Here is a 13,137-nt window from a genome sequence, read left to right as displayed (position 1 = left end):
TTAGGCCAGTGCCTTAATCAGATGAGCCAGAACACCCACCGTCAGCAATACCCACGCTGATGGTTTCTGCACTGGGGGTGGGGTGGGGGGGGGTGTGTTGATGCATGTTCCTGTCTCCTGAAGCCAAAGGGTTCAGCTCTGGCTAGCAGTGTCAGCACTTCTGAGGACTGAAATTATTACACAAGTTTACCACTCCAACTTCCAAGTCTCCTCTTTCTCCAGAGCCATGCTGCCCTGCTTGTAGTGTGGGATCTTTACAAGCAATACCAGAACCCCAGCCTGGGCTGAATGCCACGATATCTTTAATGAGACAGAAAACGAACAAGTCACACAAACAGGGACAGGAAGAAGGTAAGGATCTGGGTTACACGAGACAAATATGCTGCAGAATACTTTTCTGCCTCTTGGTTGAAGTCACAAAAAGAGAAAGAGAAGCTTTGCCAGTTCAGCTCAAACATCATTAGGTTTCCTGAATTGTAATTTTAGCATCAGGTGCTGTTCCACTGCAGAAAGACTTCATGCTAAAAATTTTCATTAGCTGTTAAGTAAGAATGACCTACACATCAGGCTTTCTTATTTATCCAGCTACACAGAATTACATTTGAGAACTCAGTAACTTTGGCCACTTGCACAGCTCCTTCAGCCTTCTTGTTACCTCTACAAGATAGTGAAAAGTGCCTGTCTTTCAGAAACATCTTGCTTGTGCACATCCTAAACGTAGCTCTGACTGACCCTTGTTAAACAGGATCATTCAATGCCAGTATCGGTTTATTTTGATGATGCTGGATAAAACTGCAGTTTGGGACTTTAAAATGTGCCCACTCTCTGTGACATATGGGGTTATGCTTTGACACCTCTCATGACACCCTTTTCCTGGCTCTGGAACAACCATAAGTATGGTTCTGACTTCATCAACCCAGGGAGAAATTTAGAGAGAAGCAGTTACTATTCCAGTATAACTCAAGCGATCCAACTGGAGAATAATCTATAAAGCAACAGCAGAATATGGCTGACAGTCACTATTACTCATAAGTAGGGATAAGTTTGTAATTTAAATGTATTACAAGAATATGTTAATCTTTTTATTTAAACGACTGCATTTTCCCACTTTTCCACTCTTCCAGTTGCATCAGATAACAAAAGATACATCAAACTTTGGAAAAAGATTGAAAACATTTAACAAAAGCCCTAACTCAGTTTGTTTGCCTTGTAATGCACAACCTGAAAAGGACCACATACAAAAGGTTGCCCTCTGAAACAAGCATAGGAAAAAGGTTAGCACAACAAGGGTTTGCAAAGAAATGCCTGCATTATGAAGAAGAAACCCTGGAAGGATGTTCCTGAATGGCTTAAGATAGCACAGAACCTAAACCACTCACAACACAGAAACTAACATTTAGTGGAGAAGCAATTCTGGTTAGCAAATGATTGAGCCAGTTTTCACTCTCAAAGGGGAAAAACCAAGTGTCAGCTATGGGCAAGGCAACCCTCTCTTTCTCCTCTGCCTTTTCTGCCTGCTCTCACATCTTTTCTTTCATCTGGGACGATAAGATCCTATATGTTAAAAATGTGATGAAGATAATAAACAAGAACGTAGAAAAAAAACCCCTCCACTGGTCAATACATTGACTGCTCATCCAGAATCAAACTGGTGAAGAGAGACATCTTTTGGAGACCTCAGCATTATCAGTCCTCCAAGTTCAAAGAAACATGAATGTGAGGATATAGTTCTTTTACCCTAGCATCCCTTAAAGCAAATCTTGTATTTTATAGGAAAAGTACATACCTAGTTTTGAATGTTGGATCTTTCCAACAATCTGAATGCACTGATCTCTGGGACAAAGATTTAATCAAAATATGGAAAGGAATGATAGGAAGAAAGACCCTTAGACATGGTATTCTATAAAGGGAGTGTTTTCTGTAAGATTTTTCCCCTCCTTGGTGATTCATGACCTTAGACTATTTAATTGTCTTGTCTGACATATCTTAAAAAACCTGATTGCAGCAGTAGCAACTTTGGAGTGTAACTTTCCAGAATTCCTTCCCTGGTATCAGAGCCTGCTGTTGCATAGGAAAAAAACCCAAACAAAACCACATAAAATTTCCTATAAAAAGTTTTTTATCAGTTACACTAGAAATGCACATTTCTGACAGGATAACTGCTACTGCTTCATAGCTGCAATTCAACAAAGGAATAGAAACTGCAGAGAGAAAAATCAAGTTCCTTCGTGGTCTAATGAGATACACAGAGGAAAAACAATTTGGGACAGACATACCACCTAGAACAGGAGCTTTGCACATCCTTTTTCTCTGCAACTATGACCCCTCAAAGCAACAAATTGATGCTTAACATGAAGAGATGAGGACAGTAGCCTACTGGAAATCACACTGCGTAGGCTATTCTCTCCTACAACTGCCAGGTGCAGTTTTGTGAATTTGCTCCCTTCCTTGAGCTGGTTCAATGGGACAATTATAGTCACAGTAACTAATGGCTGTTGCAGTGGGAAAGGTATGAAGTGGGAGTTCTATTGGGACTCATTCTTGATTCAATGCCGGTCAGCATTTTACTTGATTTAGGAGTACACAAACCAAAAGCAATGAAGTGGTGTGGGCAGACTGCAAGTGGTTTGGAGGAGACAGAATGCTGCAGAATTACTAAATTTAAGATGTAGTATAAACTGAAGCAAAAGCCCAGTAAGATTAAGCCAGGTATTAAAATGTAAAACTAAGGGGAAAACACCCATTGCAAATCCATGTCTGAACTACTAAGACAATTACCTTTGGAACAATTTAACTACATACGAGAGAACAGTTACTGGTTGCAGTTCTTGTAATTAGTTCACTCTGCTGCAGTTCCAGTCTGAATACTCCTCTGCTCATTGTGAAGAGCACAGAACTCCACTGTCAAATTCTCATGAATGAAATAATTGAAAGTTGGCTTCTTCCATACTGAAATTGCTGCAGCAAGTGAAATGAGGAGGAAATGGATGGAAAACAGAGCCAGAAGCAAGGGCACCAGAAAAAAATTTCAATATAGGACAGACTTGGAAAGCACCTTGATCAGGATGTTCAAGGCCACCATGGGTTGTACACCTCAAATTCCTTAGAGGAGTAATCATTCATTAACCAGTATCATAGGCCAAGTGATACCACAGGGCTGTTGAACAAGATCACATTTTCAGCTCACTTTAATTAAAAATCAAGGTCCCTCTAAACAAAAATATCTATTCATGTGACATGAAGGTTTATAAGATATTCTGCTGACCCAAAATATTTAGACAGAGCACACCACAACTTCCATTCCTTTGCCCTCTCAAGACTAAATTGTAAATTACATTAATGCTTTCTTTAGTGACTAAATTTGCACATTTACCTGAAGTACTTCAGAAATTCCTAGCACCTTTTCAAGATTTTAAAAACATGTACTGTTGTAAACCTAACACTGTTTTAATACACACAGTTCAATCCTTTTCAAATATGTAAGTGACATCTGACAAAAGATTTCATGAATTTTCAAGGAAGTGTCAAAACTTTATTGAGTCCATTCAACATCTATAAGGATTTATGTAGAACATAAAAAAGATTAGTTCCTTTTTATTTCAATCTTCAACAGAAGTACAGTAATTTTTCTGGTGTCTTGTTACAGCATTCCCATTTGTTTTCATGCGGACAATTTTTGGTACAAAGACAAACAGAACTCAGACCAAATGTTGAGTAACTGTTGGAAATCACTGAGGTAAGAAATGGCTCTGATAGTATTCTTATTCTTCTGTTAGACAAGGCATTGAACTTTTTTTCTACAATGGAAAAAAGACGACAGGTGTTTTGTCCATAGTTTTATTTCAACAGGAAGGTTTATACAGTTCTGCATAAAGGTCATTGTATGCACAGCCTGAAGTACAAAGCTCCCTTTGAAAACTCCAGCACAAAGACACTGCATATTGACAACATTAAACAATGATGTGGGTGGTATAGGACAAAAATAAAGATTAAAACAAAATAGCATTCTTCCTATTGGAAAAGCAGAATAAAACAAGGCACTTCCAGTCAATAAGAACAGAAACAAGCTGTATCAAAGATTCCACAGAGCTGACCCAGAGCACTGTAACAAAATTCTGCAGTAATGAACAAGTAAAATACAAAAAGGCACTAAATAATCCTCTCCCTACAACTCTCCTTTCTCAACCAATTAGCCAACTGAACTTGGCACAATGGAGTCTTAATTATAAAGTGCATCTCCTGTCTTAATACATTTTGAAAAATAGGCTATAGAACACATGTAGCAGTATCCCCATGTGTACAATATATTGAAACAAAAATACATTGCAACTAGATTCAATCTAGTTATGAACTGTGCAGGAAAAAATATGGCTTCTTTACAAGTCTTTCAATCATCTCCATATAATCTGGAATATTTTTAAACAAACATGAATGTGTTAGCAAGATGGTAAGAGGTAGTGTTCCAAGAAAAAGGCAAACTCACCAATTTTATTGTTACATGGGTATGTAGCAAAGGTATCCCAGATTTCGAAAGCAGCATTAGCCAACAAAAAGTATTACAGCATGCTATCTTGGGATGAAAATACACAGTGTTTTGGGGGTCTCATATTAGTTCCTTCAGCAAAAATGACCATTTTTTTTTTTTTTAAATGTCGAACTAGAATCCCACTTTGTAAGTACTTTTCTCTTGGTACTGTAAGTTTTCCTATTGCATTATATTAAAATTTCCAGAGAAAGATTCTTCAACTTTAGGATTTAAAACCAACACATTCTACACTCTTATTACATGTCAGATGAGTCCATTTTTACTTCAACAAGCATTAATTTATGGCTATAAGAATATGAAGACACAAATACCAAACAGATGAACACATCAAATATGTCACATCAGTGGCAACATACGACATGCTAGTTAGATGTGTTTGGTGATTTAACGTGAAGTTTTCGTCACTCCGCTAGGAAAGTCAGCCAAATTGTGTATGTACACTATCTAAACTTTAGCTGAGTTTAGCCCTTATTAGACTTTAATATATTAAATATATAAAGGCTAGATAAAAACTTAAGTCAAAGCAGCACTGGGTATATTTATGTTAATAATTTGTACAGATTTATGTAAACATTCAATATGTGCACTCGTGCTCTTTGCTGTAAATTCTTCACAGCTGCTCTGTGCCCATACCCACAGAGTATGTCCCAGACATGAACCTTTCCCAGGTAACAGAAGCTGCTATTCATCTATTCTTCTTCATCAGCGGTATATGCTACTTCAGCAACTTCAATTTCTGGTACAGAATTTTCAGCTAAAGAGCCACTCCAGCATGCCTCATGGTTCTCTTTATCTGAGCTGCAACAACAGATCAATAAGCTTTGTCAAATGGAAACTAATATGACTCTCCATAGTCATTTTATACCTACAACCCACAAAACATTTACAAAGTTCGTTCAACTTATCACTTATTCCAGATCTAAAATTATCTATCCTGAAGGCCTTTATGAAACATGGGATAGCTACAGAGAGGTACAATAAAATGCTGAATTCCTTAGCTGTTCAGAATTTATGCATGACCAAACTCTTAAAAACATACTTTAAAAAACCCTGAAATATATTATAAGTAAAATAATAGTATTTACCAGCTGTCCTCACCCAGGGTACCCTGGTCTGCTTCTACTGCTGAAGACTCCACCTCACCACTGCACTCACTTTCTTCTCCTGATATTTGACGAGTCATTTTTCCTAAAGATAAATCCCTACAACAAATAAGAACAGAGTACCACCAATCCATACAACAAACATTCACCACCAAAGAGCTGTTTGTTTCATTTTAAGCTTTGCAGTTTCTGCGAACCTATCAATCTCACTCCTACATGCCCCATTTCTTTTATTACTACAGAAATGCAGGGCTTGCACTGGATAGCTATTTAAACAGTTTATTTGCTCCAGCTGCTTATTCCTAAACTAAATTCAATCCCCTGGTTGCATCACAATTTAGTAGCTTTAAAAAAATTCAAAAAACACCCAGAGGGGTGATTGTGACTTTAGGTAAGAAATTACAAGCAGCTGATCTAAGCTACACACATTGTGCCTAAATGGCAGAAGGATAACCACCAAAACATAGTCAAAAGGAAGACAGGCAGGATGATAAAAGATTTCTTCAACAGTTTCCCAAGTTTCTCATTGTAACTTTAGAGTCACATATTAAGTTTCAGAGCAATAATATTTTCCCATCAATGACAAAAAGACAGGTAGTAACTTTTTTCTTAACAGCAATGCAAGTCGGCAGTCTGACTAGCCTGGCTACAAATGGGAATACCGTCATGTAAAATGATCAGAAAAACTTGTTTCCAAAGTATTGCTCTGGGTGGGAAACATACATCAATTTTGTGTCAAAAGCTGTCACTTGAATTGGAAAGGAAAGCTTGTGAACAATTTTGTGTTGAAAGTGATACGACTATATTTCACCCTCCTTTTTAAATGACTCTACTATTGTTTCTACAGTTTTATTTTAATGCATGCAATTTAAGTAATACCTCAGCAGTATTCTCTAACATGATTATTAATCCAGCATATGTAAAGGCCTAAAACTCTGATGCCTCGTCCAACTGTCCCCTTTTACCTCAAATACATTTTAGGCCTTTGGAGCATAAAGGCAGAAGATGCTTAATTCTTGCTGGGCCATCAGATCAAAATTCCACTTCAACAAGGACAGAGACAGACCATTTATTTTGGGATCAACTCCCATCCGACAAGCTGAATTTCTTAAACAAGGTCACACTTTTAACTTGGTAACTTCTACAACTAAAAACCAAATGAGTTATTTTCCATTAATACTTCAGACAGTACTTGGCAGAGTAATTTTGAATATCTGGGAAGCTGGCAGAGTATTTGTGTGTTTAAAAAAAAAAAAATCCATCCTCAGGGAAAGCACTAAAAAATAAAATTCCTTTTTGCTACTCATGCCTTTTTATTTTATATTTAGTCACACAGAATTTCCTATCATGCTGTTTTAGTCAAATGCAAGTTATTTATTTTTTACTTGCTATTTCACTGTTTAAGCCAGCAACAGTCAGAACTTTCTCGTCAAACAGTGAAAGCATTTTTCAAATGTAATTACTTGCCTTCAGGAGTAACAAACTGAATATGGTATTCAGATCAGAATTTTCAGTAAGCCACAACAATTGAAATTTAAATCTTTTTCCAAATGTAATTCACTTAAACATTATATCCAAAGATGTGATTTGTTAGTCAACCTGGATATGCTAGACTCAACCACCCAAGCATTATTAAAATAACTTCTAAAGGGACCCTGGGAGTTTACTCCTTTGCTAAGGAAACCCCACAATGACTGACTGGGCAGGTCTACCGGGACACTGAAGAGCCCAACATCAACTCCCCTGGGTCTGCTAAAAAATTTACCAGACAGACACCATAAAGTTTTATAATAAAACTCTGCCATTTTTTTCTTTAGATTTAAATGGACGATCTGCAGCATCATTCCAGGCAATTCAGAACAAACTTAAAGACATTAATACAGACATAAAAATCACTTGATCACTATGCTCTGTCAAAGCTTTGAGTACAGGTGGAATTTTATAACTCAAAGCAATTTTTCCACTGCTCTCATCCCTAACAGGGCATTTCACATATCCAACATTTTAAAAGCAGAATAGAATCTTTGCCTTATCTTTACAGGACTTAAAGGATTAGGAAACATAATCCCAGTTACTTTAGAAGGAAAAGATGGGACAACACTTTCTCAGTCATTTCTATTAAACCACAGTTTGTTAGCCAGCATATGAGAAAGAGCCTACTGAAAATACTGCTTTGTGTGTGGTTATGTGGGGAAAATTGTTTCCAAGAATACACTTAAAGCTGGTACTTATGACTATATAGACAAAATGCCTTCAGGGAAAGAAACTACTAAAACCTGTAAAATTTCTACATACCTAATTCTTCTTTCAATAGCATCTATATGAAGTTGCTTTTCACTTAACAATTTCTTCAGCGATTCAACCTCCCTTTGTTTTTCAAGCAGCTCTTTTTGTAGACGGTAATTTGTTTCCTCCAGAGTTTCACAGAAAGCCTAAAAGACAAATTCAAGAACATCTTCTGTTTAACTTCAGTGGACTGCCTTTATTAATTATTCTTTTAGAAATATCAATGTGTAACAGAATTGTAGTTGCTTTTCTTTGTATTGATTACCATAAAGAGCTATATAACCTTAAAAAAAAGTTGTCCTTTAAAACATCATTTTGCATTGAACAATGAACTTATTATGCCAAACCGCAGTGCAAATACTTTATCACATCATTTGTCTCACAAAAGACTTTAGAAAGAGGTTTCTTTCCTTTGATGCACAGTCCCTAATTTTGGACCTTTTTGCCTATATGTATCACCTGAACTTCATATTCCCCTTTCCCTCATATAAGCTTTGCTTTCACATGTCTTGAAATCAATTTCAAAGTATCTAATTATTCCCAAAATACTAGGAATATTTGGATAAAGTGCATGTCCTTCCCTTACCCGGGATAAAAAAGTTGTACAGTTCTGTACCAAATAGCTGTTACAAATATGCCAATCATGAGCGTCAGAAGACCAATACAAAAACATTTTGAAAAAGTTTAATGAAATGCTAAGGATGTTAACTACTCAACCATGAGATGTTGTTTTACTCTGCTGAGCATGACATGTATATATAGTACACTGAAGAATGTGACAGTGAGCAATCTCAAGACTTAATGTGAAGGGCCAGTGTACAATGCAATATCCACTGAATGCAGGAAGTGACAGAAGCATTGGCTCAGAGCCTGCTGGTCTGTTACTGGAAAGAGCAAGTCTACCAACAGTAATGTGCAAATCTGATTTAATAATTTACACGGTCTCCCTAAATAAGAAACCCACGTAGGAGGCTTTCTTGGCTTAAAATTACATACAACTAGCTACTAATTCACAGAATCCACTGAATATAAACATTTTATATGAGCTCAGTTAAGAACAATGCTGTTAAGACACTGTTTTCTTTTAAAATGGGCTACAAACATCAAGATGACACTACTCTTTGCTTTAATTGAAGCAGACTTACCAACTTCTTTAAAATGTTACGTTTTCCTGTAATTATACAATTGAAACAAATTCAGTGTTTTTCAATCCCGTAACCATTCTGATTTCCCCCCCCCCCTCCCCAGGTTTTAATTCATTTTGACTCAGATAGCACATTTATCTTGGTTGACAGGCATTGAAGACCAATCATAAGTTAAACCACAGCTTTATTCACATCTAGCAGAGCCAATATTACATGGCATGCAACTCATTCTTCACACAGAATTTTTAGTGATTGCTTTAGCAATCACTCCAGTTAAGCAGTCATCCTGTTTTATCCAAGCCAATTAAGTGAATTCTAGTGTATTTTGTAAAACTATTCAGGGTTGCTGGTGCCCTAGCCAAAAACTGGCCATTATTTCCTTAAGAATATAATTGTTATATTAATTCTACCTTTAGATTTACGCACATGCAAATTTCCCTATTCACAGAATAACTAAAAGTATTCCACATGTGTTGTAAAATGTTTCATTGTTCTACATGAAAACTGAAAAAAGCCTTTTGGAAAAATTAATTTCTAGCTGCAACCTGTGTATCAGCTGGCCAAAGAAAGGAAGTCACTCTTCACAACTGAGTAAGAAAACATCAACATATTCTGAAGGATGGCACAATAGCAGAAAGGTGAACTGCAGATGAGAAAGATCTATAAGGGATTTGTGTGATATCTTGCTCCTTGAAGAGCTGGACACCTAGAGTCTGGTACAGTTCCAATACCCAGGTGGAACCAATTTTCCCTGCAAGTTCTGAAAGGGCAACAGAACTAGGCCAGCTGGAAGAGAGCTTTTCTTTCTTATTCAGTGGATCATGAAACACTGATGACTGGAAAAGAACCTGTGGAAGTAATTACCAAGGATATGACCTGCGGCCCACCCCCCCCCCCCCAAAAAAAAGCATAACAGCAGAGATGTGTGAGATATGTGTACCCCTCCAAGAAAAGATAAATATGTTTTTGCAAGTCCTTATTGAACTGGAATGGACATAAATAGAAGATTGACGTATTTTCCATTATCAGGAAAATGGTGACAGAATTTCTTTTTTATTTTTGCAATCCTGTCTATCACAACAGTAACAGCAAAAAAGTGAAACAGAACTGATTTTTGAGATACCTTTAAAAAAATGAACTCCAGGAATAGGCATGTGAACCATAGTGCTTGCCCTGTAGTTGGGCATTGTTAAAAATACAAGTGAGGAATGGCTACAGATGCTCTCTGATATGTAAGAGTTCAGGATCTTAACAGGCAGGAGCAGGGCAAAAAGCAGACCACAGCTATGGATTTCAGGTGAGCAGACTTCAATCTCTCCAGAAATCCGCTTGGGAAGAAAGAATCCAGAGAAAACTACCTTGGACGGAAGAACAGCCCAGGAGAGCTAGCTGATACTCGTGATCACCATCTCCAAGCTTAAGGTCTATCTCAACAAGCAAGAAATCAAGCAAAGGTTGTAGGAGGTCTGTATGGATGAGCAAGGAACTCTTAACTGAAGTTAGAGATAAAAAGAAAGTTTACTAGCACTGGAAGCATGGAGAGGTGACCCAGGAGGGTCTGCTGTCTCATCTTGAAGGGACAGGGTTAAGAAAGTGAAGGCCAACCTGTAGCCATATCTGGCAAGGTATGTGAAAGGAAACAGGAAAAGATTCTGCAGGTACATAATTAGCAAAAGGAAGACTAGAGAAACCATGGACCTACTGCTGAATGCAATGGGGGAACTTGTGACAAATCACACGTGAAAGGTTTGGGTATTCAATGTCATCTTTGCCTCTCCTGACCGGTAAGACCAGACTTAACGAATTCCAGACCTCTACAACTAGAGGGAAAGACAAGCAATGGCAAGACAGGCTTACCCTCAGTGGAGGAGGGCCAGGTCAGGGAGCACTTAAACAAACTGAACATACATAAGTCCATGGGGCCTGTCAGGTTGCACCCACGTGTGCTGAGGGAGCTGGCTGATATCTAGCTGCTTGTCCACCAGGACCCCACTGCTCATGTTTTGAAGACCATAATCAAAAATAATTAAGGGACTTGAGCATTTTTAATGTGAAAGGGGGATGAGAGAACTGGGACTCTTCAGTCTGGAGAAGGCTTGGGGTGATCTTACCAAAGGGTATAAATACGTGATGGGTGGGAATGAAGAAGTCATCTTGTCAGTGGTGCCCTCTGACAGAACAAGAGACCATGGGCACAAATTAAAACCCACGAAATTCAATCTGAACACAAGAAAACACTTTTTTTATTTTTTACTGTGATGGTGATCAAACACTGGAGCAGGTTGCACAGAGAGTTTGTGAAGTTTCCTCTGTAGATTATTCAAAATCTGACTTGACATGGTCTTGTGCAATCAGTAGTAGCTGACTCTGCCTGAGCAGGAAGGTTGGACTAGATGGTCTCAAGAGGTCCCTTCCAACCTCAACCAATCCATAATAAAGTAGGGTATCCCTTGGAGATCAGAATTTTATGATAGCTGTGTCTGACAACTTTATAGAAATGGTTAATAGCCAAAACTACAACAGCACAGCTATTTTAATAGTTTTGCCTAAAATTCTGTGGTGGAAGAATAACCCTGAGACTTTACCATGGCATGTATAACCAAAATCTCTGTGAAAGTGGTACTTAAATTTCCTGATTACCTGAAAAAGTAATTCCTGTAATTTTTATTACTTTCCATCAACTTAAATAGCTATGATGAAAAGTGGTTGTATAATTACAAGCTCATGACACAAAAAACAAACCAAATGCTTCAGATGTACACAGTAATGTAACAAGAGTCAAGGCACTCCCACTTACATGCAAAACAAGCTGGTAAACATAAATTCAGTTGAAAGAGTATCACTTAACATTCATAATTTCTACAGCATTAACAACATATGTGCAATGCCAAATCACATTGTTATTCTATAAAGCAAGAAAACTAAGACAACCTGTTCTAGACAGACTTGGTATAGCTCTGCATGCTAGTGAAACATACTTCTAAAAAAACAAGACTGCAGCATACAGTGTTATTTGTTCAGTGTGCTCATATGCACATTGAAAGTCTGCTGTTTTACAACCCAAAATACTGCTCAGTTATCTGAGAGAACACTGGTTTTGTTGGTCAGAATGAACCCTTTCATTACATTTAATAGAATGAACATTCTATTGCAAGACGTGAAGTCTAACATGTACGCATTGTGACAATGTGTTGAATGTAATCCTACAAAAACTTTCCTTATATTTAGTAGCTGACTTAAAAAAATTTCATCCACTGTTCATAAAACGTAAAATGGGGGAGATTTTTATCTCGGGATAAGGATCAAGTACAGCAGTTAATAATTATCAGTGTGCACCAACAATCAGACTGTGTAAAGTTTTAGAAATACAACCATTTGCAAGTTTTTGTTAAAGAACAGAAATAAAAATGTTTCATTCCATACCGTTCAAGTGGATTTTACAACATACTAACAACAACTACTGCCTTTTGTATTCTCTCTTTATCATATCACATGGCACTTACCCTGCTCTCTTCTAGACTGTCAAAGGGACCTGGAGGATCATCCAGACAAAGAAATTCTCTCACTGCAAGGCTTTACCAAATAAAAGAAAGTGAATTACTTGATGTACAAAAAAGCAACAATATTCAAATAAGATGATACAAAGGCAGTATTTCTTCACGGGACACAAGCATCTATCTTCAGATTTACTCCAAGTATTCAAAATAATGTTAACCTATTAAATCTCAGTTGTGTTAACCAGGGAGAGTATTTAAAATGTGACTTAAGTTGTACAAGTACAGTTAAGAGTTTTCAAACAGAGAGTAAGTCAATTTAGAACATGATTTTTCAAATCTTCAGTGACTTTGTTGCTACGTGACAACTAACAAGCAAATTTATCCTTGTGGAGGTTTGAGAAATTCTCCTAGTGAAAACTAAGTATTAAAAGATGGATGAAAAAGTATGCTGCTAAAATCTGTACACAGATTCCTTCAGGAAGTATCAGTGGAACTACACATGGTACTGAAACACACTTACCTGTGTCCATTTTGCTAAGATCATAATCCATTGACATATA

At 37.3% G+C, this 13,137-nt stretch overlaps 1 protein-coding gene across 3 annotated transcripts in view; it reads right to left on the bottom strand.

Moving 5' to 3' along the window:
- Positions 1–3,510: 3,510 nt before the first annotated feature.
- SNX16 (sorting nexin 16) overlaps positions 3,511–13,137 on the bottom strand; it is a 28,064-nt gene continuing 18,437 nt past the window's right edge. For 2 of the 3 annotated variants that reach the window (XM_074898783.1, XM_074898782.1), the window contains exons 5-8: positions 12,584–12,653; positions 7,945–8,081; positions 5,632–5,748; positions 3,511–5,344 (exon numbers count right to left, since the gene is read on the bottom strand). In XM_074898783.1, coding sequence (XP_074754884.1) covers positions 5,236–5,344; positions 5,632–5,748; positions 7,945–8,081; positions 12,584–12,653 — 433 coding nt within the window. In that variant the 3' untranslated portion in view covers positions 3,511–5,235. The remainder of the gene's footprint in view (positions 5,345–5,631; positions 5,749–7,944; positions 8,082–12,583; positions 12,654–13,137) is intronic. The other variant, XM_074898784.1, reaches the window with a different exon arrangement.

The sequence above is a fragment of the Athene noctua genome, chromosome 2, assembly GCF_965140245.1.
Source record: "Athene noctua chromosome 2, bAthNoc1.hap1.1, whole genome shotgun sequence".
Taxonomy (NCBI): domain Eukaryota; kingdom Metazoa; phylum Chordata; class Aves; order Strigiformes; family Strigidae; genus Athene; species Athene noctua.
Note: the sequence above shows the minus strand (reverse complement) of the source record. Positions and strands in the feature narration are given on the sequence as shown.